At 42.6% G+C, this 24,487-nt stretch overlaps 10 protein-coding genes across 10 annotated transcripts; 4 read left to right on the top strand and 6 right to left on the bottom strand.

Annotated features, from left to right (window-relative positions):
- Positions 1-198: 198 nt before the first annotated feature.
- On the bottom strand, positions 199-2,909 carry BYT42DRAFT_616549 (tRNA synthetases class II-domain-containing protein; the record flags this gene model as incomplete). Its single annotated transcript, XM_051572083.1, has 12 exons — positions 199-444; positions 520-794; positions 857-917; positions 990-1,160; positions 1,229-1,366; positions 1,433-1,471; positions 1,535-1,681; positions 1,748-1,852; positions 1,921-2,039; positions 2,107-2,507; positions 2,568-2,661; positions 2,726-2,909. The coding sequence occupies 12 exons, from the start codon at positions 2,907-2,909 to the stop codon at positions 199-201; spliced, it is 1,980 nt and encodes a 659-aa protein (XP_051420464.1).
- A 644-nt stretch (positions 2,910-3,553) lies between these two features.
- BYT42DRAFT_580331 (uncharacterized protein) lies at positions 3,554-4,283 on the top strand. Its single transcript, XM_051569492.1, has 4 exons — positions 3,554-3,639; positions 3,711-3,791; positions 3,852-3,924; positions 4,002-4,283. The coding sequence occupies exons 1-4, from the start codon at positions 3,574-3,576 to the stop codon at positions 4,034-4,036; spliced, it is 255 nt and encodes an 84-aa protein (XP_051420463.1). The 5' UTR covers positions 3,554-3,573; the 3' UTR covers positions 4,037-4,283.
- Positions 4,284-5,596: 1,313 nt separating this feature from the next.
- BYT42DRAFT_580329 (FAD dependent oxidoreductase-domain-containing protein) lies at positions 5,597-7,766 on the bottom strand. Its single transcript, XM_051569491.1, has 5 exons — positions 7,454-7,766; positions 7,010-7,362; positions 6,777-6,892; positions 6,357-6,675; positions 5,597-6,279 (listed from the first exon to the last, which is right to left on the bottom strand). Exons 1-5 carry the CDS (start codon positions 7,725-7,727, stop codon positions 5,773-5,775), a joined length of 1,569 nt encoding a protein of 522 aa, XP_051420462.1. The 5' UTR covers positions 7,728-7,766; the 3' UTR covers positions 5,597-5,772.
- Positions 7,767-7,862: 96 nt separating this feature from the next.
- Positions 7,863-9,313, bottom strand: BYT42DRAFT_580326 (putative polysaccharide biosynthesis protein). Its single transcript, XM_051569490.1, has 8 exons — positions 9,192-9,313; positions 9,110-9,129; positions 8,886-8,956; positions 8,612-8,823; positions 8,512-8,525; positions 8,092-8,413; positions 8,008-8,020; positions 7,863-7,929 (listed from the first exon to the last, which is right to left on the bottom strand). Exons 1-6 carry the CDS (start codon positions 9,235-9,237, stop codon positions 8,348-8,350), a joined length of 429 nt encoding a protein of 142 aa, XP_051420461.1. The 5' UTR covers positions 9,238-9,313; the 3' UTR covers positions 7,863-7,929; positions 8,008-8,020; positions 8,092-8,347.
- Positions 9,314-9,484: 171 nt separating this feature from the next.
- BYT42DRAFT_594997 (uncharacterized protein) lies at positions 9,485-13,024 on the top strand (the record flags this gene model as incomplete). The annotated part of the gene is given in 15 exon segments (XM_051570812.1): positions 9,485-9,596; positions 9,639-9,841; positions 9,920-10,061; positions 10,134-10,552; positions 10,618-11,247; positions 11,330-11,389; positions 11,484-11,611; positions 11,672-11,930; positions 12,003-12,113; positions 12,174-12,251; positions 12,321-12,440; positions 12,526-12,607; positions 12,661-12,797; positions 12,869-12,968; positions 12,987-13,024. The coding sequence occupies 15 exon segments, from the start codon at positions 9,485-9,487 to the stop codon at positions 13,022-13,024; spliced, it is 2,619 nt and encodes an 872-aa protein (XP_051420460.1).
- A 2,284-nt stretch (positions 13,025-15,308) lies between these two features.
- BYT42DRAFT_616545 (P-loop containing nucleoside triphosphate hydrolase protein) lies at positions 15,309-16,290 on the top strand (the record flags this gene model as incomplete). The annotated part of the gene is made up of 5 exons (XM_051572082.1): positions 15,309-15,351; positions 15,425-15,499; positions 15,599-15,716; positions 15,792-15,933; positions 16,021-16,290. 5 exons carry the CDS (start codon positions 15,309-15,311, stop codon positions 16,288-16,290), a joined length of 648 nt encoding a protein of 215 aa, XP_051420459.1.
- A 316-nt stretch (positions 16,291-16,606) lies between these two features.
- BYT42DRAFT_466643 (ubiquitin-60S ribosomal protein L40) lies at positions 16,607-17,182 on the bottom strand (the record flags this gene model as incomplete). The annotated part of the gene is made up of 3 exons (XM_051563519.1): positions 16,607-16,890; positions 16,988-17,034; positions 17,127-17,182. 3 exons carry the CDS (start codon positions 17,180-17,182, stop codon positions 16,607-16,609), a joined length of 387 nt encoding a protein of 128 aa, XP_051420458.1.
- Positions 17,183-18,403: 1,221 nt separating this feature from the next.
- BYT42DRAFT_580313 (Golgin subfamily A member 7/ERF4 family-domain-containing protein) lies at positions 18,404-20,002 on the top strand. Its single transcript, XM_051569489.1, has 5 exons — positions 18,404-18,820; positions 18,970-19,217; positions 19,276-19,428; positions 19,509-19,610; positions 19,680-20,002. The coding sequence occupies exons 1-5, from the start codon at positions 18,508-18,510 to the stop codon at positions 19,704-19,706; spliced, it is 843 nt and encodes a 280-aa protein (XP_051420457.1). The 5' UTR covers positions 18,404-18,507; the 3' UTR covers positions 19,707-20,002.
- A 2,404-nt stretch (positions 20,003-22,406) lies between these two features.
- Positions 22,407-23,058, bottom strand: BYT42DRAFT_580305 (uncharacterized protein). The gene is made up of 2 exons (XM_051569488.1): positions 22,873-23,058; positions 22,407-22,784 (listed from the first exon to the last, which is right to left on the bottom strand). The coding sequence occupies exon 2, from the start codon at positions 22,628-22,630 to the stop codon at positions 22,430-22,432; it is 201 nt and encodes a 66-aa protein (XP_051420456.1). The 5' UTR covers positions 22,631-22,784; positions 22,873-23,058; the 3' UTR covers positions 22,407-22,429.
- Positions 23,059-23,712: 654 nt separating this feature from the next.
- On the bottom strand, positions 23,713-23,871 carry BYT42DRAFT_468174 (uncharacterized protein; the record flags this gene model as incomplete). The annotated part of the gene is made up of 1 exon (XM_051563536.1): positions 23,713-23,871. A coding segment is annotated over one exon (159 nt), but the record flags the coding sequence as incomplete, so codon positions are not given.
- Between the last annotated feature and the right edge of the window lie 616 nt (positions 23,872-24,487).

Here is a 24,487-nt window from a genome sequence, read left to right as displayed (position 1 = left end):
GTATAAATTAGTCTATCATCAGCATGAAAGCCAACTTGTTTCTAATGCATATTGTGATAGTTATTATGGTAAGACATGGTTGCAAGGCCAATTCTAAGATGCTAATTTTCTATAGTTCTTTTTGATATGTATTTGAATACATTGTGCCGCGGAGGCACGAAGCAATCGCTGGGTGCCACAAAATCAAGGTCAATGGATTCACTCTTCTGTTAACCGAAGGCCATACTCTTTCAATTGGGCGGCTGTTACTTCTGAGGGACTATTGACGACAAAATCTTTGCCACCGGCCGCTTTGGGGAAGGCAATCACATCACGGATCGAAGCGACGTTGCATAAAATAGCCATGAGTCGGTCGAATCCAAGGGCAATACCACCGTGAGGTGGACACCCTCCGCCCAGCGCATCAATAAGATGATCGAAACGTTGGTATTCGTACTTTTCCAACTTGGAAACAAAATAAAAACATCATATCAGCTATGCAATCAAAAATTCGCTTTTCGATATTGGTAGATGGAGTACCTGAAGCACTTTGTCAAAGATAAACGATTGCATCACTGGGGAATGAATACGAATGGATCCACCCCCAATTTCCATGCCGTTGAGGACAAGATCATAGTGCTGACCTCGTACCTTGGCTGGATCGGTCGCAAGGAGGGGAATATCTTCGTCAAAGGGAGCAGTGAACGGATGATGCGTAGATTGCCATGTGCGAATGCCTTGTTCATCCGGTGTAAAGAGGGGAAATGATTCCACCCAGAGGAATTTGAAAGCATTCGGATCGAGCTGAAGGAGTCCTAACATAATTCCCCATCTTAGTATTTAAACAGCCATGCCACAACTTGATTCGAATGTTTACCCTTCTCCTGCATAGTGTTGGCAAAATGAAGTCGAAGACGACCCATCAGCGTGTTACCGCCCTATAACACCGAATACCGTGTAAGCCAATGCTGAAAAACCACCTTGTCCACCGTCTAAAATTATCTACTCACATAGAGATAATTGGGTCGTTTGTTCACGAGTACAAGGTCCCCTTGTTCAATGTTGAGTTTGCTATTCAGCTTGGATTGTACGCTGTCAATGTGCTGAGAATGACGAAGGAATCCACATTTGCGCAGCCATTGATGAATGTTGTTTTCGTTGATTTTCGCAAATGCAAATTCCTGAGGCAATCGCGGTTGAAATAAGTCATCTTTTCCACATCGGTCATCACAGGTAACCGTACACATACCTTGGAATCGACCAAATCAAAGGCCTTTTGTGTATTCTTCAAATCACCTCCAGTCAATGATGAGCCTTTCTTCACAACCATACAATCAATGGAATCTTGGCCCGCAACATCCGATACATATGATTCGATTTGATTGATCTGGAACAAAATTCAATCTGTTGAGAGAGTCGTTCCTGATAATTCATCCTTAAAATATAGCTTTACCTGCATATCAAATCGAACATCGGGCTTATCGGAACCATACTAAGAAGAATAATAGGCGTTAAGCTGATGGCCAAGCGCTTGGTGAAAAAAGGCAGCATTTACCTTGGACATGGCATCATGGTACGTCATGTGAGGAAACATGCTACTGTTGAGCTTCATTCCCAATGCCTTGTCCCAAATAGCAGTAATCATGCCTTCAATAATACGTTGGATATCGTCCACTGTAATAAATGACATTTCCAAATCGATCTACCCGAGAGCCCGTCAAAATATATGTACGCAACTTTGCGTTTTCCCCTACTTCCGCTTTCTTACCTGAGTGAATTCCGGCTGTCGATCCGCTCGCAAATCCTCGTCACGGAAACATCTCGCAATTTGAAAATATCGATCAAATCCGGCCGCCATCAACATTTGCTTGTGCTGGTGATGAATGTGAACGAGCACATGAGGTCAGCACGGATGTACTTACAGATAATTCAACATAGTACCTGTTGTGGACTTTGCGGTAAAGCATAGAAAGCGCCACGCTTCCTTGTTGGCACGATAAATTCTCGTGCACCTTCGGGAGTCGATTTGAACAGAGTTGGCGTCTCAATTTCCGTGAATCCTGCAAAGGTTCAAATGATGAGATGACCAAGTTTGCTTTTGATTTCTTTCTTTCCCAAACTACTGACCATGCCCAATGAGATACTGTCGGACAGTGTTGGCTGTCACGGATCGTAAACGAATGTTCTTTTGCAATTCATCCCGCCGTAAATCCAAGTAGCGGTATCGCAAGCGGATCTCCTCGTTGGGCAGCTGAGGTTGGGTCGGCAAAAAGGGGAGAGACGGCGACGACGGATTCAAGCAGTATATGTTGGTGATTTCGACTTCGATCTCGCCGGTAGTCTGCTTTTGGTTGGCCATGCCTTCGGGACGACGATGAACAATGCCTTCCACACAAATCACACTTTCGGCTGACAGATTCTGGATCTGCGCTTTGAGGTGAGCAGGACAATTCTCACTGCGATATACAAGTTGAGTGACTCCCGTTGAATCACGAATGGGAAGGAAAATGAGATCTTGCGACATGGCTCTAGAATATATTGTGAGTATGTTGGGCGACCTATTGGTGTTTGTAAATCAACGATTCTACCTTGGTGACTGCGCCCAACCGCTCAGGACGACATGCTGACCGTTATCCGAAGCTCGCAATTGGCCACAGTAGTGGGTGCGTGCAGGGTATTTTCCTAACCGCAACGTCAAGTCTGTTAGCCGAGTGAAAAAGGTGCGTGATGAAGTCCAAGTCATTACCGTGATGCCGGTCGCTGTCTTTGTACCCTTGCAAATGTTGTTCTCGCTGGATAGCCGATGTTTGAAAACCGCGACAGCAAGTTGCACGTACTGCAACCAAAGGCACTCTTGTTGCAACTGTATGTTGCCGTAAACTTGTGCGGCCAACCAACAGCGCTGCCTTCAATAACCGAGAAGCAGCCATAGTTCAACAAGTCAAAAAATGACAGTTTTCCGTAATCCCTTTTTTTTCTTTCTTTTTTTGGGATTCGACAGTCAGCGAATGAAATTAAGCTTTTAACCCCGTGGACGGACAATCGCCGATCCGATAGATATTACACCCAGATAAACAAAAGCTAGTTCAAAAGATTTAAAATGTATGCCAGTTATAGTAGTATGCACTGCTGATGTATGCTCCACGGCTGTGTTCCACGCTGTATAATTTCATAGCAATGTTATGACAGGGGCGTCTTAACATTGTCCCAGTCAAACTGATAAGAATACTGGTGCTGATGACGCCAACTGAAGTATGAGCATCTCACGCCTATGGATTGGTTATCGTTTGTTGTTGTCCCTCTCACCTCTTCAGTTCAGGACCATCTTGATTTGGACACCCAAATAATTTGGAAAAGTCAAAGACAAGATACTTCCTGAGGGTGATAAAGGTCGATAATAAATTGATTAGGATACTTCTACTGTACTATGGTGGAGGGTGGGTATTTCTTGACTTAAGAAGAGATTAATTATAACACATAAATTTTTCTGAGCATGAGGTCCGTGAATATAAGTTGTAGAATCCATCAACCTCCTGGTCCTTTTTCTTATTTGCCTTCAAAAATTCCTCAAAATATTTAATCCCCGAACTTGGGATGCTTAAAATTAGAAGCAACTACAATTTCCCATTCCATTTTCCAACATTATACTCTTTGCTAATGGTAAGGCAACAATGCTTTGCGATGCTTTATACTCTCGTTCAGGAACACTCATAAATATCTTCTCTGTAAAGGCTACTACACACACACTCCGTAAGAAGAACGCCGTTTACCAGAATAATGTCAACAAGCGTGGCCACGTCAAACCTTCTTTGGTATTTATAAAAGCTCGCGTCTTTCTACAAGCCGACGTTACTGACTCCATTTGCATCTAGTTCAAAAAGAATAACAAGGACAAACTGGGTTCTCCTTGGCTGTACGTTATTTTGGCAGCGTTTTTAATGGGAGGCAAGTAGTCGCCCTTTGAGAGGACATATCAAGGCAATGGCAATGGAATCACATATTTACCGTTTAATTGTTTGTAGGTGTATTGCAATTTCTCCAGATTTGGTTTTCGTAAAAGCGAATCGGCCCAATAGATTCCAGAGTTTTGTGTCAATCATCCGTGGTTGATTGTCTGAGCCGGTAGACCGTCAGGCTCATTTTTGTAAAATTTGTATAGCACCACCTCAACTCTTTTTTCCCGCTTTTTGTTCTTGTTCACCCCACCCCACCACCAATCTTGTCACCAGGAAAACCGCCGAAAACCATTAGGATGTGTTATTCTGAAAACCGCAATCAATAAACTTCCATTTGGTATCTCGATGATGTGGAAGTTTCTGATTGGTCCATTACCTGCTTATCTCGAGAAATTACGCTTAAATCAGTGGAAATTGCGTACGGCCAGCATTGTAGATTGTGATCGACAAGTTTGTTAGTTGTATGATATTTCCGGAAAGCGAGTTGAGAACTTTCAAAGCATGCTTTGTTAGTAATGGTGGGTTTTTAGGCAATTGCATTATAATTCAGGAACAATAACCTAATGCAGCAAAGCGGGACATTCGCCTTAAATGGACAAGACCCTCCTGGCAAAACAACAAATGGTGGGACAACGCTGGGTTACTGAACATTCAGAACTATTTTTACTGCAGACCTTTGTCTTACTGTAAGCATTGTCCCTAATTGAGCGACATGATGAATACGCTTGTCACAGAAAATATGCCGATCCAATGAGGATATCAATATGAAAAAACTGAAGGTGATGATAGACCTGTGCAGACGCGAGTCCACATAGCCACGTCTGTTAGACTTGATGTCAGTTTATTTGATGGGTTATTGACATGGGGAGCCGTTCGATCTAAGTCGCAACGCCGCTGGCAAGTCGCATAAGATTAACTGGCCTCCAAATCAAAGATTCAGAAATTCTCAATTTGGGGGATTCGGCCAATCCAACTCGGGTCACTCCATGACCTAATATTCAGATTAGAATAGAAGAAGAAGTTATTAATGCTCAAAAACTTGATAAAGCTCCGCAATATATTAAGGGAAAGGGTACAGTAACACTGTCATTGTTTGGTCCTGTTATTTGTAATCATTATACGAAAAATCCGACCGATTCATCGAAGAACCCAACCAAATCAAACAAAGACACGGAGCTGAAATCCACCATGAAACTTAAAAGTCGTCGTAATCGACGCTTGGTTCCTCCTCACTGAATGCGATGGCTTGAAAGTGGTCCAGCAAATGTCATCGTTATCCATTAAAAAAACAAACTCACCAATAGCTTTTCCGGATACTGCAGATTTGCAGCTTTATATGAATGTCGGGCATCAAATTCAAAAATTGCTTGAGAACATAACAGTGTGTTTGTGCAGTCATTGGTCAAACGACGAATAAGGACCTTAAAAGAAACTATGCACCATCATAGCTAAAGAAGTTATCTGAAATATTCCTTGGGAAATGAGGACGGACACATTTTGGCGAACGTGTTATCGATGCACAGCACGGTATTTTTTGTACCAGCGTACCGATAAGAATGACAGGATAAGTCATTTTCCCGTTCCAGCCGATAAAATCAAGATCCCATTTGCCGCAATCATGTGGGCGTTTCACTCAAATGCAATATCAGGTTTTCTGTGAGGGTCAACAGCAACATGTTAAACAACAAAAACAAAAAGATAAAGACAGAGATAGAAGATGCAGAAAAATCCTGAGAGCTATTAAAAGATTTGTGAAATACAAGAGGATGCAGAAATATCAGTAAAATGGTGAACAAGGTTTGTGTGTGGAGTGAACTGAAAAGAAAAGAGTAGAAATTTATGCAGCAACCGCCAAGGACTGGACGGCTTTGGACTCCTGGATATGCTGGCTGTCTTGGTGATCCCAGGCAAAGTCTTGGGTGGCCGTATCGACCAGCATCTCCGCAATAGCCAATGATGCCGTGCATGCAGGAGTAGGTGCGTTGCGCACACAGAGAATCTTGCCGTTCATCACTTTACGTTCCAAAATGTAGTCATTCGCGGCTACACCTCCCTTTTCAAACACCTGTGACATGACGCCCGCAAAACTTTCCTCCACCATATCTTCGGTCAATCCCGGTACGTACGCCTGAGCTGCTCTGAGGAATGCGCGCTTATTGATATCCTTGTACAGCTCTCCCAGTGACAGAGATGGGTTCTTGAGAGCAAAAAGCCACAGGTTTAAGTTGGTGAGAGAACCTAAGAGATCGGTCCAGTTTAAGTTGCTGAATGTGTATCCTTCCCGAGAGAATGTCAAGCATGCTCCGGGTCCAATAATCATTTGAATTCCACGACGCGTATTGACCTAGAAATGGAAATGAAAAAAAAAAAAAAAAGTGATGAGCCGCGGGAAAAAGTTTGCCAAAGATGCAATCAACGTACAGTGGGCGTAAAGTGGACACCAACAGGGATACCACCACCACTGGGAACAGGATAAACGTTCATACGACAGATGCCACGGTATTCCGGCTTGAGCTGATAATAAGTACCACGGAAAGTCACCACCTTGGCTTGGCTAGCATCGCCTCCCGCTAAACCGGCCACACGATCTGAATAAAATCCTGCACAGGTGATGACATTCTTGGCCGTCACTTTCAATGTCGGTCCACGTTGGTTGGGTTCCGCACCCCAAATTTCCACTCGTCCATCGGGTCTTTCCTGAAATTTCTTGGCTTCAAACGCCAACTTGATCTCTGCACGACTATCAAAAAAAAAGAGAGAGAAAATCGTTAGTTCAAAACGTTCCAATACGACGATAGCATAACGAATGGGGTTCAAGAATGTCCAAAAGTGGCGACTTACCCCGATTGAACGATTTCATTTGCAATGCATTGAGCCACTAGACCAAAATCAGTAATGCCGGTATTGGGCGAATAAAGAGCCGAATAAGCAACCACGTTGGGCTCCAACTTGCGGATCTACAGGCAAAAAAAAAAAAAAAAAAAAAAAAAAAGAGTTCATTGTTTATGGTTATTTTGGAAAGTTCCACACACTAGGGACCACGGAATTGACAATTTTTTTATCCAAATGTTTACCTCCTCACTGTTTAGGATTTGCAGATCCTTGGCACCATTCAACGTGGCCGTTTCCAAAAGTCGCTCCACCGTCTTGTGTTCCTCCTCATTGACAGCCACGATAAGCTTTCCGCACCGTTCCACCGGCAGCTGATTTTGTTTGCAGTATTCATACATTAGATCTGCGCCTCGTACGCATGTTTTGGCCATTCTGGATCCAGGCTTATAGTAGATCCCCGCATGAATCACTCCACTGTTGTGACCGGTCTGATGAGCGGCTACTTCACGTTCTTTTTCTAGCACCGCCACTGTCATTGTAGGGAATCGTTTGAGCAATTCACGCGCTGTCGCCAAACCAATAATGCCTCCTCCCACTATCGAGATCAATTGATTAAGAGAAAAAAAAACATGTTCAGTTCTTGTCTTCATTCTCCCTTTTGAACCATTTGTCCATGAAAATCATACCAATGACCACATCAAAATCAGTTTTGCCGTTATTCTGAGCCAGCGCTGTACGAAATCGTTGTTCGGCTGCAAAACCTCGTAATTTGGCCAATCCTTCGTTGACAGGCATATTTTCACCCGGCAAAGTTTCCCAGAAGGATAATTTATGCTTGGCATCGGCGTGAACCTTGCGATCGGATTGAACTGCCATATACACTAAGCCTGTAGTAGCAAAGGCGCCTGCAGCCATCACAGGCATGCGAGTATGTTTAAATGATCTAGCAAATCGAAACATGGTAGCGACAGAAAACCAAAAAAAAAAAAAAATGGAAAATGGGTAATAGCGCTAATTGACAAATGACCTGATGTGGTCGCCTTTTATATATACATGACAGAAGCAAAGAAGTTTCCAAAAAACATGGAGTGCTGGAAAAAAAAAAGTCACCCCTCCCCCGACAAAAGGTATCTAATGCATGTAGGCCAGAATTTTTCAAGGAGTATGCGATGCGTGCCTGTGTATTTTACGGCTTCATTATCAGTTCGCTCATCCCTTTTCCTCGCTGATTTTCTCCTAGAGGATCACAAAATGTATGGGCAATATGACCGAAGGTCAGAGAGAGAGACAGATCACCCCTTAATCTTATTTTAACGGTTTATAGAAATTGACATTCAGTCTGATCGTTTGGCATTGCCAAGCTTCAATTTACCATATATGGGCGTGCAATAGCGATCATCTCCTCCATCTGCTCAATGCGCCATTCCTGAAATTCTATGCACGGCAAGCAATATTGTATAAGCAAACATCGAGGCTGCCAATTTTCATTTGTTTTCTTATGTTTTTTAGACAAAAATTCCGTTTATATACAATGTGGAAATCCAAAAAAAAAAGGCTAAAAAAAAGGTGATCTATAACTTCTAGTTCTTGTTGCGCAAGGCATCGTTGAGACCTTTCTTGTTGCGAGCAATTTCCACAGCATAGAACTGTAGAGCCAAAGAAAATGGGAAGAAAAAGCATCAGCAGTAAATTATTAGTTCTCTCATGACCTAATTAAAGATAATACGCATTTGTTTTTAATTACCTGCATGCGGACACCTGAAGAGAAAAAGAAAAAGATAGAGAATCAGCCATCAGGATCACCGTCATCACGAATATACAAAAATCGATCATTCTGCACTTACCAAACATGGTGTTTTGCTCAGTGTAGTCCTCTCTGGCATCAATACGGATCAAAGAACCGAAATTGAATTCATTGACGCGCTTCTCGTACTTGTTGATCCACGTACGCCACTTTTCCTTGTATTCGGGTGTCTTGAAATGCTTTTCATCCAAATGCAACACATCAATCTCGGGGAACGACTGCTGGAAATCATCATAGATTTCATCATCAATGCTATTTTTTGATCGTCAGCGAATACAAAAAAAAAAAATTATGCGGATCCTTAAAAAAATTACCCTGTAAGGCGAAGCTTGCTGCCGTCAATGGAAGAGATCAATTTGAAGTAGGTCTCGGCGTGGTGCATCGCCTGATATCACCAAAAATTGTGTGAGCACAGCCGACATATTATTTAATGCTAAATAAACCCCGAGAATCTAAAGAAAAAAATATCTAGTCAGCAACAGAGAGTTTATCGCGTTACGATTCAAATAATGGACTTACAAGAACCCAATCAACTTGCCTTGACAGCCCACTGCTTTTCTGTCATTCGAGTTAATGGACCATTTTCTTCGCGAGAAATGCGGTATTTATTGATAACTTACCAATATCTTCGAGTTGCTCGAGTTCGTCTGCTGAAGGAAGAGGCATGTTGACTTGTGATTTGTCGTTGATGGACACCGGAAGAGTGAGTTCAAAAAAATAAAATAAAAAAAATAAAAAAAAAAATTAAAGCAAACACGCAAAAAAGCGGTCATCCAATGACGTATCATGGAATTGAATGTTTGAACCAAAGAGACACCAAAAGGGTCAGCGGGACAAGAAATATGCGTTTCGTACTCCTCACTCCTGTATAGATATTTTTTTTTTCTTTGGATTATTTATAATATAACAAAGTATGCCAGAAAGTCAGAATTTGCGAGACGATGACCCAGGAAATGAGACAGCCATCGACAGCGAACATGAAACACTACAGTCAGGGTCGTCCGACCACAAAACATCCGTGAAAAGTAACCGTGCCAATGGCGAAACGAACGGTCACACCGTAAAAGACGGCGACGACAAACCCAGCAGCTTGCAAGACGACCACGGCCACGATTCGGACGACGAAGAAGATGAAGATGAAGAAGAAAGCGATGATGGCGACGATATTGACGAGGAACCGAAACTTCGTTATCGTCGCGTCGGTGCAGGTGTTTCCGAGTTACTCGGCAAAGACGCTGCCTCTGTCTTGCGAGTTTCCGACAAGTTTGTGGTATGGCGTGTCCTTTTTTTCTTCGACAACATCTATCTGTAGGATTCACTGGAATTTTATTTTTTTTTCTTTATAAAGGCACTCGGAACGCATTGGGGTGTGGTGCATATTCTCGATTTCGAGGGCAACGTGATCAAAAGTTTTCGACATCACTCCGCGACGGTAAACGACATTTCCATTGATGATGCTGACGAGTACGTCGCAAGTGCTTCCGATGATGGTAAGATGGGCTGAACAGGATGTTGAATCAAGTCGAACAAGCTCAATCTTAAACTCTATACGGAATGATCAGGAAAGGTCTACATTTATGCATTGTATACATCGGAAGTGCAACACTTCAATTTTCGACGGCCGGTCAAATCCATCGCGCTCGATCCCGCTTACGCCAACAAATCCACTCGACAATTTGTCTCGGGAGGTTTGGCCGAACAACTCATCATGACCGAGAAAGGTTGGTTAGGTCATAAAGACGTGGTGCTTCACGCCAACGAAGGTCCGATTTATGCAATTCAGTGGCGAGGCAATTTTATTGCTTGGGCCAATGACGCCGGTGTAAAGATGTACGATACAACCACCAACCTCCGTATCACCTATATTGATCGACCTGAAGGAAGTCCACGAGCTGATCTCTATAAATGTCGGATGTGCTGGAAGGATGATCATACCTTGCTCATTGGATGGGCCGATACCGTCAAAATCGCTGTTGTCAAGGTAAGCTGGTTTTGGCAGTAAAAGAAAGAGCAGATGTATTGATGAGATGAAATTTTCAAACATAGGATAAACCACGGCACCAAATAGCGCCGGGCCAGCCCGCACATTATGTGGAAATCGTTGGCATGTTCCAAACTGATTACATTGTTTGTGGAATTGCCCCTTTCAATGATACCCTTTTGCTACTTGCGTACATTCTCGAGGATGATTTGGCTTCACTCGATGCCGACAGCCAGAATCCGGAACATCAACGAAAACGACTTGCCACACGTCCCGAACTCCACATCATCAACAGCGATAACGAGGAAATATCGGCCGACGTACTTGCTTTACAAGGATACGAGTATTATCAAGCCAACGATTACGTGCTGCAGTTTTTGGCCGAAGAAGACATGTTTTATGTCTTGGGACCAAAAGACCTGATTGCGGCCAAATCTCGAGATCAAGATGATCATATTGAGTGGTTGATGGATCATCAGCGTTACGGCGAAGCTCTGAATGCCGCACGGGAATTACAACATCAGACAGGCAGTCGGCGATTTGACGTTGACAAAATTGGTCAGACATACTTGGATTGGCTCGTTCAAGAGAAACAGTTTCAAGAGGCGGCACGAGAATGTCGCAATGTTCTCAAAGACGACAAGGGACTATGGGAAGACTGGGTGTTCACCTTTACGGAGATGGGCGAACTCAAGGTATCTTTTTTTTAAGCGATCCAAACTCAGTGATCCTATGGGCATTGTTTTCCTATCGCAGTTTTAATGATAAACAATACAGGCCATCGCTCCTTACATCCCGGTAAAAGATCCACAACTGAGTAGCACTTTGTATGAAATCGTGCTGGCCTGGTTTTTGAAGACGGATCATCAGGCAAGGCAGAACAAACAAAACAATCGGTGCGGGAGCTATTGTTGACTTTTAACTTCTGTAGGCTTTACTCAACACCATCCGACAGTGGCCACGCACCTTGTACAATATATCCAATGTGATTGTCGCAGTAGAAGACTATTTACCAAAGGACAAAAGCAACGAAATTTTGCTTGAATGTCTTGCCGACCTGTAAGTCGCCATGACGTGGTTTCAACACATTTGTGTTCTCACTCTATTTTCTATCTGCAGATATACCTATAATAATCAACCTGACAAAGCAATAGAATACAATCTTCGATTAAGAAGACCGGACGCGTTCGAATTAATCCAAGAATACAACATGTTCGACGCAGTGAAAGATAAGGCCGTATTGCTGATGGAGTTCGATCAGCACCTACTAGAAAAAGAACGCAAAGAAACCTCGGCCACAGACCAAACCGATCATCCCAAACCGGCAGCCCAGATGCCGGCCGTGCAATTATTGGTCAAAAACACAGACGCCATCCAGGTACTGCATTCAAAGCCGCGCTCCCTTCAAAGAGGATGGGGACTGACTGAGATTCCTTTTTCATCTGTGTAGCCCCAAAAAGTTGTGCGGCAGCTTCGATCCCATCGCCGATTTCTTCACATCTATCTCGATGCACTATTTCAACGCGATCATCACATCGGCTACGAATTCCATGATTTACAGGTACCATTGAATAACAAACACATTCACTGTACGCGGATCAAACTGAATCTTGGAGTCTAGGTGGAACTCTATGCTGAATATGATTACCCTAAGTTGATCGATTTTCTTCGCGCAAGCCATTACATATCACTGGAAAAGGTATATAAAAAACGAACCACTGATGGTGGTATCTGTTTGTATGATTGACTTACAGAGGGTGATGCTTAGGCTTACGCGATTTGCGAGCAACGAGATTTGGTTCCTGAGATGGTGTTTATCCTTGGTCGCATGGGTAACAATAAAAAGGCCCTGATGTTGATCATTGAACGGCTGGGAGATGTTCAAAGGGTAAATGACGTTGATTTATTTTGCTTGCAACAAAATTGCAAAAGGAAGCGCGTAAAGTAAAAATGTGGTATTGACTCTATTGTAGGCGATTGATTTTGCCAAAGAGCAAAAAGATGATGATCTTTGGGAAGATCTTTTGACTTATTCGATGGACAAGCCAAGCAAGTGTTGCCATCATGGATTTTTGATACGACCGAATTATTTATTATTGCATCGTTAGTGTTCATCCGAGGCCTTTTGGAGAATGTTGGCACCGACATTGAGCCTTTACGGCTGATCAAGCGTATTCCCGATCAGTTGGAAATTCCAGGGTTAAAAGAAGCATTGCTGAAAATTTTACAAGATTACAACCTTCAGGTAGGATTTAGCTTGTTACAGTGAGGAGGTCGAAAAACGTGTGATTATTCAACCAACATGATATCTTGTAGATGTCGCTGCATCAAGGCTGCGAAAAGATTTTGATCAGTGACAGTGTCTTCCTTGCCGACCGAATGTATAAAATTCAAAAACGCGGTATCCATTGTGACGGTAAAGTATTCACGTTAGTGGGGCCGGGGGTGGTGATTCTGCAGCGTATCTGTTAAACGCACGATGCTCATGTTCCTGTTGTGGGTTTATTTTCTTGGCAGCAGATGATATGCTTTGCAGCTTGTGTGACGAACCTGTATTTGATAACGAGATGATGGATAATTTTCCAAACACGATTGTTTTCTTTTGCCGACATGCATATCACGAGCGATGTCTATTGGATAAAGAGGAACCAGATGTTCATGATACGATCCACTCAGGCACTTTGTCCAGCAAAGTAAATCATGTGGCCCTCCTAAAGTCAACCAGAAATGTAGGATGTCCGCTATGCCGAGAACAAGCTGCAGGGGGGAATGCATTTGTCAATCGAATGAAATCGACGAGACGAGGAGCTCACAAAGGTTCCCCATCACGAGCAGGAAGCATTCGAAATTTGGGCATCGTGCACTAACAAGAGACATTCCCCTACTCTACGGTTGACTCAGTGTCTAATATACCAATTGTTTATCTGTTTAATACAATCCATCCCACCCAAACATGACATGTGTTTACCAGTAGATATTGAGTGCGTTTTTTTTTCTACCTCTGGTACAAACATAGCTGTTATGCAGGTAACGAACACTCAAACTTAGGACCAGAGAAAATGGTACAAATTGCAAACCATGAGAATATATGATTTGCCAAAATTTTATTGCTATACTTTAAACGAACTCCATCAGTTTCAGTACGCGTAGATGCGGAAGCCGTTTGAAAAACCACTGGAATTGGATTGAAACATTTGACGCTGGATTATCGCCTTTTTGCTTCGTAAGCCTACAACAATGATGTGATAGTATTCACGCCAAAATAGCAGCGCAAGAGAAAAAAGAAAATACCGCCTTGAATACGATGTCTTTGAAACTTACCGTGTCCCAGACTTTCCTTCTTTCTTTCTTTCTTTCCATCACTTGCCGGTCGATCCGGAGAACTGACAGTAGAGCCGTGTAATAATCTGATGCCATGGTCAAGGTTCCTGAGGACACTTACCCATATAGAAAGTGAAATAAAGCTAATCTGCAACATATATCGCAGCCTTTTTGTAATGGTGATGCAAAACGCCATTGCTTACGTCGGAGATTGTACACAGAAGGAAAACGTTCTGTGTGGGATGTGTCACCAGCCATGCTGGGATAAATCATGCGGGAAAGGAAGGCAGCACGAAAATTCATTTCTTTTTTTTTTGTCGTCCCAAAAATCGTTGTTTTTTCATACATGATAAAGTATCTCTTTGTATAAACTACAAACGTTTTCCTCAAAAGCGAAAAAGACCAAATCATGAGATGAAATAATCACTGGAATCAGCTGCTCGACCGAAACCACCTTTATATGGCCTATCGCGATTGCAAATTTTCGAGTCACAATAATGATAGGTGACATTATGCGGACATTACAAATGCTTACGTTGGCAGCTTCGTTCCGACTATGAATGGAGAGGTGTGATGTCGGTCTAAACATGTGCGGGTGAAGTACTGATGTAGGCATGGGTTTACCTTGCGTGCCAGTGGACCATTCGGGAGAACATGGAGAAACTTCTCCTGGCTCACCTGAGTTTTTGTACCACCATTGCTTTTTTGTGCGCTTTGAACAATAATTGAATCGTCGGCTCATCTATCATGCATCAAGGTCGTGATATTGCCAAATTGAGGGAGAAAAACGCAACGGTTGCTGTCGATGCCCATAACAAAAGACTACATTACGGTTCCTCTGTATTTTTAATCCATGTCATAAAAGTTTTCAAATTATGCATAGGTGAGCGCTTCATGACAGACAAGCAAGCGGTAATTCTGCACACACATTTGTGATCAGGGAACACAGTACGTCTTGTTTCCGATTAAGCCGAGTTACAGTTCCATCTAAATTACCAACCATCTCAAGATTGTTGACCAGTAGATAGTACATTTATCAGAGAATCTTATCATGATGGAGGTATGATCCAGGACTGTTCCGGTTAAAAAAAAAAGTGACTGAATTCTCAATGTTTTCGGTGTCAGTTCTGAAAGGCCAAAATTCCCAGATGGCTATTTCACTCTCCGCCAAAGCATGGTTTGCTGGTTTGGCGTGTATGTTGCCTTTTATGGATAGGTTGTTTTTTTGAGACCCAGAAATAGGTCCACGTACGTCAGTGATAATCATTCTCTTCCTCTCTAGCACATCGCTATCCATCCATCAAGTACTTGAAGGTGAGTGCTATTCATACCTTCGAAAACCATCCACAGATGATGGCAACTTCATCATACAAACATTTACTCTTTGGATGCATTGTCACTCACGCGTTTTTCCAATGGATTCCTCATTTTAGTCATGGCTGAGCAACAACAGATTCCTACCTTTAAATTGGTTCTCGGTATGTTGAAGCATCTCAGAATCAATCTTATATATTTCCAAATGTACCGTGATATTTACTTGATTTCTTACAGTTGGTGATGGTGGTACCGGTAAAACCACCTTTGTGAAGCGTCACTTGACTGGTGAATTCGAAAAGAAGTATGTCGGTAAGTAGCATACGCAAGCGAATTGCAATTTTTGCTTGGCAGTGAAAACAAAAAGGTTACTTTCTTCATGGGGCAACGTATACTTATCATATATTGTAGCCACTCTTGGTGTCGAAGTTCATCCTCTCAAGTTCAGCACCAACTTTGGTGAAATCATCTTCAACACTTGGGATACTGCCGGTCAAGAAAAGTTTGGTGGTCTCCGTGATGGTTACTAGTAAGCATCTGAAAAAGAGAACCCAGTGGTCCTTAATTATGTTCAGATGGACTAATATATTTTGTGTTTTTACAGCATTCAGGGCCAGTGCGCTATCATCATGTTCGATGTCACCTCTAGAATCACTTATAAGAACGTGCCCAACTGGCATCGTGATCTTGTTCGCGTCTGCGAAAACATTCCCATTGTTCTTTGCGGTAACAAGGTTGACATCAAGGTTAGTAATACACTATTTCATTTTTTTGGGGCGTGGATGAAAGAGAAAAGAATGAAAAAATTGACAACGGGTGCGTATCGTCCTTAGGAACGTAAAGTCAAGGCCAAGACCATCACTTTCCACCGAAAGAAGAACTTGCAGTACTACGATATCTCTGCCAAGTCCAACTACAACTTCGAAAAGCCTTTCTTGTGGTTGGCTCGCAAGTTGATTGGTAACCCCAACCTCGAATTCGTTGCTGCTCCTGCTCTTGCTCCTCCTGAGGTCGTCGTTGACAACGCATTGATGCAACAGTACCACCACGAAATCGAGGAAGCTGCTGCACAACCTCTTCCCGAGGAAGATGACGATTTGTAAATTCTGGCTCATAAGCTTTTAGTTGCTCCCTATGAATATAGTACACCCCCTCTTTTTTTTTCCTAAAAGAAAAAATCCCAGATGTTTTGGCTGTTTGAGAAAAGGGGAAAAAAAAGGAAAGATATAAACTATTAAAGCAGCTTGGATGTGGTCTCATAAGATGATACATGATGTAGTAAATACATGCTTTACAAGATTGCGAAAATCCATGTGTCTTTTATTGTAATGTTAGGTGCACAAAAAGCTGTCCCCAACAATAATAATAACGAACCATGTTTTTTTGCAGTAAGGAAGGAAATGATAAGATTCGTGTTATCTATTTGAGCTTCTTCTTGGGACGGAGTTGGTTGGTGTGGCCGCACTTTCTCTTACGGCAGTTGGTGGCACGAGGAGGAAGACGAGCATAGCACTTGCGGCAAATCATCTTGTCGCAGTTGTACTTGGAAGCCAAAGCCTTCAAGGAAGGTTCAATGATACCACCACGAAGACGGAGGACCAAGTGAAGGGTGGATTCCTTCTGGATGTTGTAGTCCGACAAGGTGCGGCCATCCTCGAGCTGCTTACCAGCGAAAATCAAACGCTGCTGATCCGGAGGAATACCTAATATGTGAAAATCGCCATTGGTTTTTGCTCATCAGCACATTTATCTTATCTAGGCGGACAACCCATGCGTGTGAAAAAAAAAAGAAGCACTGACCTTCCTTATCCTGAATCTTCTGCTTGACATTGTCAATCGAGTCAGAGCTATATAAGGAACATGCGTTGTGATGAGAAATTTTGTGGTCTGCCAATCCGGTATCATGTTCGTTTGCGTAAAAAGTAAGGTGATGCATTACCTCTCGACCTCAAGAGTGATGGTCTTGCCAGTGAGGGTCTTCACAAAAATCTGCATGGCGAAGCTAGAATGAAAAAATATGTCGCATCAGTCCAGCTGTTCGTGCATCCGTTATTTTTTCGCGTCAGGTAAGGATGATCGTTGGATGAGGTAGATGGATGGGCGAGACTACAGGCTACATATGGCAGATAGATTATCATGTTAAGCTCACCTTTAGCAAGACAAATGATAGAGAAGGTTTGCTCACTGGGCCGAACAGCCTCGTCTTTCCTAGGCCTTCCCCCACTGCCCGCACCAGCCGAGGTCGATGCCACTCCGGGCGGCATTTAAAATGCTCGCAATTCGCCGGACCTCATCGGCCCTTGTTACCATGATCAGTCTCTTTTTTTTTTCTTTGGTGTTGTGCTGTTGACTAGGTGCTCTATCCCCATGTAATAAAGAGCTTTTAAAACAAAGCATAAAGCTTGGCCATTTTTATTTCAGCGTGCTCTTTGTGCGAGGCTGTAGTACGAACGCAATTGTGTTTACCACTGACTTACGCACGGGGGCTTTGGACTAATTTTTTGCTTTTTAGAATAGCGTCGCGGATCATAGCAATGCTGACAGTTGTTGATGCTTCTGAAGGTTGTTTGTTCAACGTTGATTTGCAGTAAAGTGATATACCAAAGGATGAAGAAAGTGATAAAATTGCGTAAATCCTGAAATTCATGTTGAATTTCCTCATTTGTCATTGAGTGCTATTCTGATTTCCCCGCCTTCGGAATCGTTCCATGATGGCTTAAATCCTGCTGCTGACATTGGTAATATTCTGCAGCGAGTGAGCCATGGCCGTAGCTCCATAAGTTTGTTTATGGCGCACCTACTCAGGTAAATCCCTTAAAAATATTACAGCAGGTACTGCTAAAGGCGTGCTTTATAAAGTCATGCGAATCTGTAGAAGCTGGGTAGTGAGTGTTCCCTGCCAGTGGCTGATATACTTATTCAGGAGCATTGCGCAATTCTAAGAACCACTTATCCTTATTTGGACTATACCAATACGTTATGTACACATGTCAAATTGCCTTTAAAAAGTCAATATGGTTCCTAAACTATTGTGGCCTATCCTAATTCAATAACAGCTGGAAGCATGGTCTGTGGTGCCGAAGCGCAAAAAAAAAAAGAAAACCAGTTGAAGAATGGGTTACAGTCTGCTGTCACAAAGCAACTCCTATTCCCCATTGATTGGCCGGCTATTTATGCTTTGCCTCACATGGAATCAGTGGAGTATCAAAACGGTGGTTCCAAACCCCACCTGTGTCAATGAGGATTACACACGCGGACAAAGTGGAAAAAAATTACATCTTTCTTTCATTTCTTTGTCATTGAGATTTTGCTTGGATTCTATGATATCTGCACATGGTCATGTTGAACCTTCGAGCTTAACGTATCGACGTAAATATACCGATGTGTGCGTGCATCCCTCGCCTCCTTCTCCAAGAATATCCAGGAGACGACACTCTTCCACGGCAAGCTACCCGTCGACGCTCGTATCATATCATCGGAAAAATCTATCGGTGGATGCGATCCCGCTCATCTCCAATCCCACCGAACATTCACTCTCGCAAACTATCAGCAACATCAAAATCGCGTTTTCTAGGCACAGCAGTTCTGCTCGAGATCTTGCCTATTCATCAATGATCAACAATCATGTCACATGTAAAAATTCCCATAATTTTCGGTTTTTTTTTCTTGCTTCCCTTTTGGAATTATTTTATTTTATTTTCCTGAGCTCTTTTCCACTCATTCTTATTATTTCTCAACCCATTTTTTGCTCCTGCTTTGTCGACTCGGTTCTTGATATATAGCAGCACGTCACTTCAGCTCTTTTGCTCCTACGACAGTAGACAGTACGAATTGCCACTCTCATCATAATGCCATGGCAACAAAGCCCATGTCGCTCCAGCCATCCTCTACGCCCCACACCGACAATCATGAAACCATCGATATGGCCCTCCATGCGCCAAGTCACACCATACGCGTAGAACGGGATTACTCACAGGGCGATGGTATTACGAGATTTAGTACGGAATTTCCTGCAGAACTTTTAGGACGAGTAAGTTGCCTAGAGTCTCGCGCCATGCTCCCATTCTCCAGGCTCATCCTTGTCCTAGATTAGCTTGGAGGAATTTCAGCGCACCATTGACACCATCAATGCCACTATGGATCGTGCGGAACGGTTGTCGCTAAGTATTATATTCGACAATATCATGGAGATCCTTACCATTTATACGTGGCCCATATTCTTCTCATCTCATTATCAACGGGTAAAGTTGGATGGGTGGGCAAAAAGGCGGGTGGCCCTTCGTACGGTTAAAGTCTAATCATCAATCGATCGACTGTATAGTCCCTGGATCAACTTTTACGATTCATTGACAGTGAAAACGAAAATGTATATCATCCTAAAGGCATGAGCATCTCCAATCCGGTGAAAGCAGCCTTCCTTTTTGTAAGCAATTTGCCATGCAAGCATTCCATTCTCCATTTTCCATTAACACTGCTTCTCTTTTTAACACAGCTTGAAATTAAACTGTACAGTCAATGATCGCTGTTGATTCCTTTATCTTTCCATTGACCCTCATCTCTCCTACGCTGGTCTCCTCCTACTCATTGTCATTTTCCTTCTTCATTTTTTCTTTGTTCATCTCGAATCCTCTACTTGCCCTACATCTATGTAATCATTCAGTACCTTTTTTTCTTTAGCTCTTGCACCATCGTAGGGCTAGCATGTCAATAGAAACAAGCAACACTCCTTGTTTCGCTGTTCAAGCTCTTACTGCGTTCTGGTTTACCAACTTGTTATTGATATATTTGAATACACGCTATCATATAATCCCTACAGTCTCGGAAGGTTGCATTTATATGTTTGTGCGGGTCATTATACATTATACTAATGTTAGCCATCAACCGTGCCATGTCGCGTCAATATATGCATGATAGCACATATACTATGCTGTCGATATAAATGCAACCTTACAAACATGCCCGATGAGAATGAAATGCTTTCATTTGACAGAAACTCACATCATGATCTAAATACCGAACAATAGGTTTCGCCGTTCAACGGCGAAACCTATTGAACCCTTTTTTTTCATTTTCCACCTACATACATCACTCATCAAAGATATAAAATAGAATTTCGATTCGCATGTGTTGAAATCACAAGACAGATCGAATCTAGTTGATCAATGGTTTTACAGCAGTATGCAGGTTTGTTCTTTTGATTTCCGATAGACAAGGTAGCAGATCTCTCTTCATATTCAGTACATTAACTGAGATAGAAAATGGCCGCTTTTTGCCTCAGGTAGTTCCAAATCAAAACAGAAGCGTGCAGTGTGCTGCTGCGTTCCTCATAGATTATGCTAGGATAAAGGTTGTTGTCTATGCTCTGCCGCATCAGCCGAAAAATGAGTTTCAAACCCAACCAAGTGTTGGCATTTGTCTCCTGAGTTTGAAAAATTCAGGAGTACGGTTTGGTGGTCAAAGAAGCAGCGCGACAATCCTTTTCCGTGTAAAACTGTCGTAGCAGTCGTTCTTATTTCCGCAGATCAATATAAGAAAAATAACCTTGAAGTGATTACTCTGATCGGGGAAGGATAATGACTGACAACTAGCTGCTTATCACGCCACTGGGAATCAGCAACTGAAACCCAAACCACAAGCGACCAAATCACAAGCACAAGGATCATTTACCAACTTGGAGGTACAGCGCAGTAGAGATGATTGACCGCTAACAGTATGGATGTCCATCCTTCTGGCCGTCTTGTTGTGGCCTCCCACACCCTCAGGAGCAAAACTATTCACTGTGATCGGTTCACGCATAAAATACAAGATATAAGACATCACTATCTCTTTTTATTCACTCCAAGCTTATTCAAAAGTTAAAAGTATACTCTACAACGAATGGCGAGCTAGAAGAATACAGATAGCGATGTCCGCCACTACTGATAACAGGGAAGGCTAATAAGCACATATTGTGGGGATGTCAAACGCCCTCCATGCGTTAAAAAAAACCGCGATGTACGCATTCCATAGGGTACTGAATATTCTACACAGCTTACATGGAAAAGCAAAATAATTCGGGTCTATTGTTAAAACACCATTTATAGCCGGATTGGCTATACACAATAAAATCAATGTCGAAGTATGAGTTTTGACTTAGCACTGATCAGTCAATGCTCGTTATAGAGATAATTAACAACACGTAACAGCCCGTGTTGAGCGCCGAAGCAAAAAGATGTAGACTTTTGGGTCGGAAAAGCTTAACTGCTGTACGGATCTTGAAGCGGGGTTTATTAGGCCTCGTGGTTCTCTCTTATTCCTTATCCCAAGTGAACTGCAAATACCATGATGGTGTTCTGTCAAGCTATGTAAAGATGATGCACAGTAAGGAGAATGGAAGAGAACGAAGATTGGTCTTTGAGGAAGGATGGATCGATCGGTGTCATGATCGATCTGGACAAACTGCATTCTGTTGCATTTTTTTTGAAGGATAAACGGATGCGGCATCTGAATCCTTCTTCTGGCATGCAAAAATGCCATCGCTAAAAAGGGGTCTGTTCACATCCTTATCTTTTGATTTGGCATCACCTATCTGACTTTTTCTTCTTGTTTCTACGGGAGATATTTCTCCCTGCCATGCATAATGACGATCGGGAAAATGATGGCAAACTGGGTAAAGCATCCATTATGCCCTTTTCCCGGTGATACTCGTAGAACAATATCGTATGAGAGAAAGTAGGATTCTATAAAAACCAAGGTTTTACCGGGTCTACTAGCCTGGAAAGAAAAGCAATGTGTGTTCAGAAGTTCCGTTGCATGGCACACTACTTTTTCGTGCACTGGAAAGAATACGGTTTTCCGAGGATCTGTCGGAACAATCCAATTGCATTAATAAACTAGAGATGAATGTCATTAAAATCCACCGAGAAGATCGTAGCCGCATTCTTTTCTATTCTGTGAATGCCGCAGTTGACAAGGATAACTTGGCCTTTTGACTGTATTATCTACGTTCAATAGCTCTCAATAATGTGCAGTTGGACGGTCTCTGTTTTACTGACAGCTCGACAGCATCCAATTTTTTCAATAATCATTTGGCGATACCCAAATTGCGATGCTAAGCCAATCAAGTGACGCAATGTGGGCGCATGGTGCTGTATTGGCTGTTGATATCTCGTCTCATAATGATGTACCAATGATCACCGGGACATGGTTGCCACATGAAAAATGGGCTTCCCAAATTGAAAGCAGCATAGAATAAGAGGTTTTCTATTTATGAAAATAGAACATTGGCGATCCTTCGCTCCAAATTCTAGATCGCTCATAGTAAACTTGACACCTGGATACTTGCAGGGATATTTTTACTTGGGGCACCATGTTGTTTATCCCAGGTATTGCGGGATTTGACTCATTTCTTGTGCTTCCCGCTAACTCCTTTGTTACAGTCCTGTAACATACTGGAATTTCCATACTCAAGTGAACCTCGCATATTTTTCTATATTGCCAAGACTACGTCGGTGGAATCACTTGCATGTCATAGAAAACCCGAGGAGCAAAAATAGCACAGGAGACGAGAAGTCCCAGACAACAAATTGACAAACAGAGTTGAACAATTTCCTTTTCGGTATGTACTTTCCATTCATCGGCTTGAAAATAAACTTTAAGATCCTTGCCAAGATATTGTTTCCGACAAAAGACTTGATGCATAATAGGATAATTGACTGACCACGAATACAACCACTGCCAAGGGACACTCTATCGTACGGAATTATCGGTCGCTTTTGAGCCATTGGATTTTGTTATCAAAGATAAGCAAATAAAGTATCTCAGTGTGATTGTCATTGAGCAGAAAAAGGGAAAACTCGTGGTTCAAGATCTACATTGGTGATATCGTACCACTTTTTCAGAATTGAGTATGAAGTCATGTACGTCCTCCCAATGGGTAAACGGATCTTCTTTCGATAAACAACAACAACAACAAGTAGGGATGATTACATACTTTTTTTTTCTTTTTTTTGATGTGCATGCGAAATACTACAACATTGTATTAAAAAATAAATAAATAAAATCACAAATGAACAAGAGAAACGGCTTTGAACACGAATCACTAATGGTTTAAAGGATAATCGATGGAACATCTTCTCGAAACAAGAAAAATGACGACATCGATTATCTGGAGTCTCCCGTTTTTTCTCTCAATAAAGAGAGTCGCGGAAAGAAAGAAAAAAGGGTGGAAGAATGCAGATGGTGATGTTAGAAAAGAAAAAAGTGAAGAAAAGGACAAATCAATGACAACAAATGCAATAGAAGCAAAAAAAGGTCATGTACCCGGGAAAAAAAAAGCAACATTCACGGTTAAATAATTAAAAAAAAAAAAGACACAGATTGTTTCTCATTCTTTGCGATGATGCTATATATCGGAAGTGAAGTAAAGGAAAAGCAAACTAGGATTGCTGCTTAATACCGATCCAGCGGGGTTTGACAGCAATGGGCTTTGTAGTGGTGTTATTGTTGCGTTCGTGATTTCGTTTAATGGGACGTCCCAGACGATGGACACGCAAATGTCGTCGCATATTGCTTTGAACCGAGAATTTTCGGGAACAGCCTTCCTCAGGACATGCAAAGGGTTTTTCACCTGTATGTGAATAAGTGTGAATGCGAAGCGATGAGGGTCGTGAGAATCCTTTGTTGCAATAAGGACACTGGTATTTGTTGTTGCCATTTTCTTGTACGCTTGGCTGAGCTTGGCGTCGGCGATCTTGGTATCTTTGCGGCGATAGTGTTTCATCTTCGGCAGAATAATCCGAATGACTGTCAAACTCATCGCTGGTCGGAGATGAAGTGGACGTTTTGGCTGACAAGGTGGGACTGTAGGGAGCCATGGTGGTGACCGAGGAGGTAGAAGACGAAGTATATAAAGAGGGCGGATGACGGGCCGAATCCGGGCGAGACACATGGTGCGATCTCGGTTGGAGCAGAAAATCAAGGGTATTGGTAGAAATGGCACGTCGGTGATATGGTTGCACGGGTGAAAGATATTGCCCATTGGATGGCTTTGAACCGGCGGGGGCATTGGTGGCGTAAGGATGCGTGTAATCGGAGAACGAGCGTGAGTGCATGTTTTTGGGTGTACGCTGTTGAGGGTACAACATGAACGACTGCAGCCGAGGAGGAGGTGCGTAAGAAGAATTCAGGTTGGGTTCCACAGGAGCCGCAGGTTTCGAGATGGACAGTTTCTGCAATCCCGCCATCATGGCGGCTGAGGAAGGAGTGACAACACCATGGCCACTTGCACCATGAAGACCGGTGTATGACAAAGGGGCCGTA

Source organism: Radiomyces spectabilis (genome assembly GCF_025331425.1).
Source record: "Radiomyces spectabilis strain NRRL 2753 chromosome Unknown BYT42scaffold_11, whole genome shotgun sequence".
NCBI lineage: Eukaryota > Fungi > Mucoromycota > Mucoromycetes > Mucorales > Radiomycetaceae > Radiomyces > Radiomyces spectabilis.
The sequence above is the reverse complement of the archived record's forward strand: the minus strand, read 5'-3'. Positions and strand labels throughout refer to the sequence as shown.

Coding starts and splice junctions, on each gene's coding strand:
- BYT42DRAFT_580331 (XM_051569492.1), top strand. CDS start 3,574: ATGCTTAAAATTAGAAGCAACTACAATTTCCCATTCCATTTTCCAACA. Junction 3,640..3,710: donor CATTATACTCTTTGCTAATG/GTAAGGCAACAA, acceptor TTCTCTGTAAAG/GCTACTACACACACACTCCG. Junction 3,792..3,851: donor GCCACGTCAAACCTTCTTTG/GTATTTATAAAA, acceptor ATTTGCATCTAG/TTCAAAAAGAATAACAAGGA.
- BYT42DRAFT_580329 (XM_051569491.1), bottom strand. CDS start 7,727: ATGTTTCGATTTGCTAGATCATTTAAACATACTCGCATGCCTGTGATG. Junction 6,676..6,776: donor AATGAAATCGTTCAATCGGG/GTAAGTCGCCAC, acceptor TTTTTTTGATAG/TCGTGCAGAGATCAAGTTGG. Junction 6,280..6,356: donor GTGTCCACTTTACGCCCACT/GTACGTTGATTG, acceptor TTCCATTTCTAG/GTCAATACGCGTCGTGGAAT.
- BYT42DRAFT_580326 (XM_051569490.1), bottom strand. CDS start 9,237: ATGCCTCTTCCTTCAGCAGACGAACTCGAGCAACTCGAAGATATTG. Junction 9,130..9,191: donor CGAGCAACTCGAAGATATTG/GTAAGTTATCAA, acceptor CTCGAATGACAG/AAAAGCAGTGGGCTGTCAAG. Junction 8,957..9,109: donor AAAAGCAGTGGGCTGTCAAG/GCAAGTTGATTG, acceptor TGGTGATATCAG/GCGATGCACCACGCCGAGAC.
- BYT42DRAFT_580313 (XM_051569489.1), top strand. CDS start 18,508: ATGATATCTGCACATGGTCATGTTGAACCTTCGAGCTTAACGTATCGA. Junction 19,218..19,275: donor CTGCAGAACTTTTAGGACGA/GTAAGTTGCCTA, acceptor TCCTTGTCCTAG/ATTAGCTTGGAGGAATTTCA. Junction 19,429..19,508: donor TCTCATCTCATTATCAACGG/GTAAAGTTGGAT, acceptor TCGACTGTATAG/TCCCTGGATCAACTTTTACG.
- BYT42DRAFT_580305 (XM_051569488.1), bottom strand. CDS start 22,630: ATGGAAATTCCAGTATGTTACAGGACTGTAACAAAGGAGTTAGCGGGA.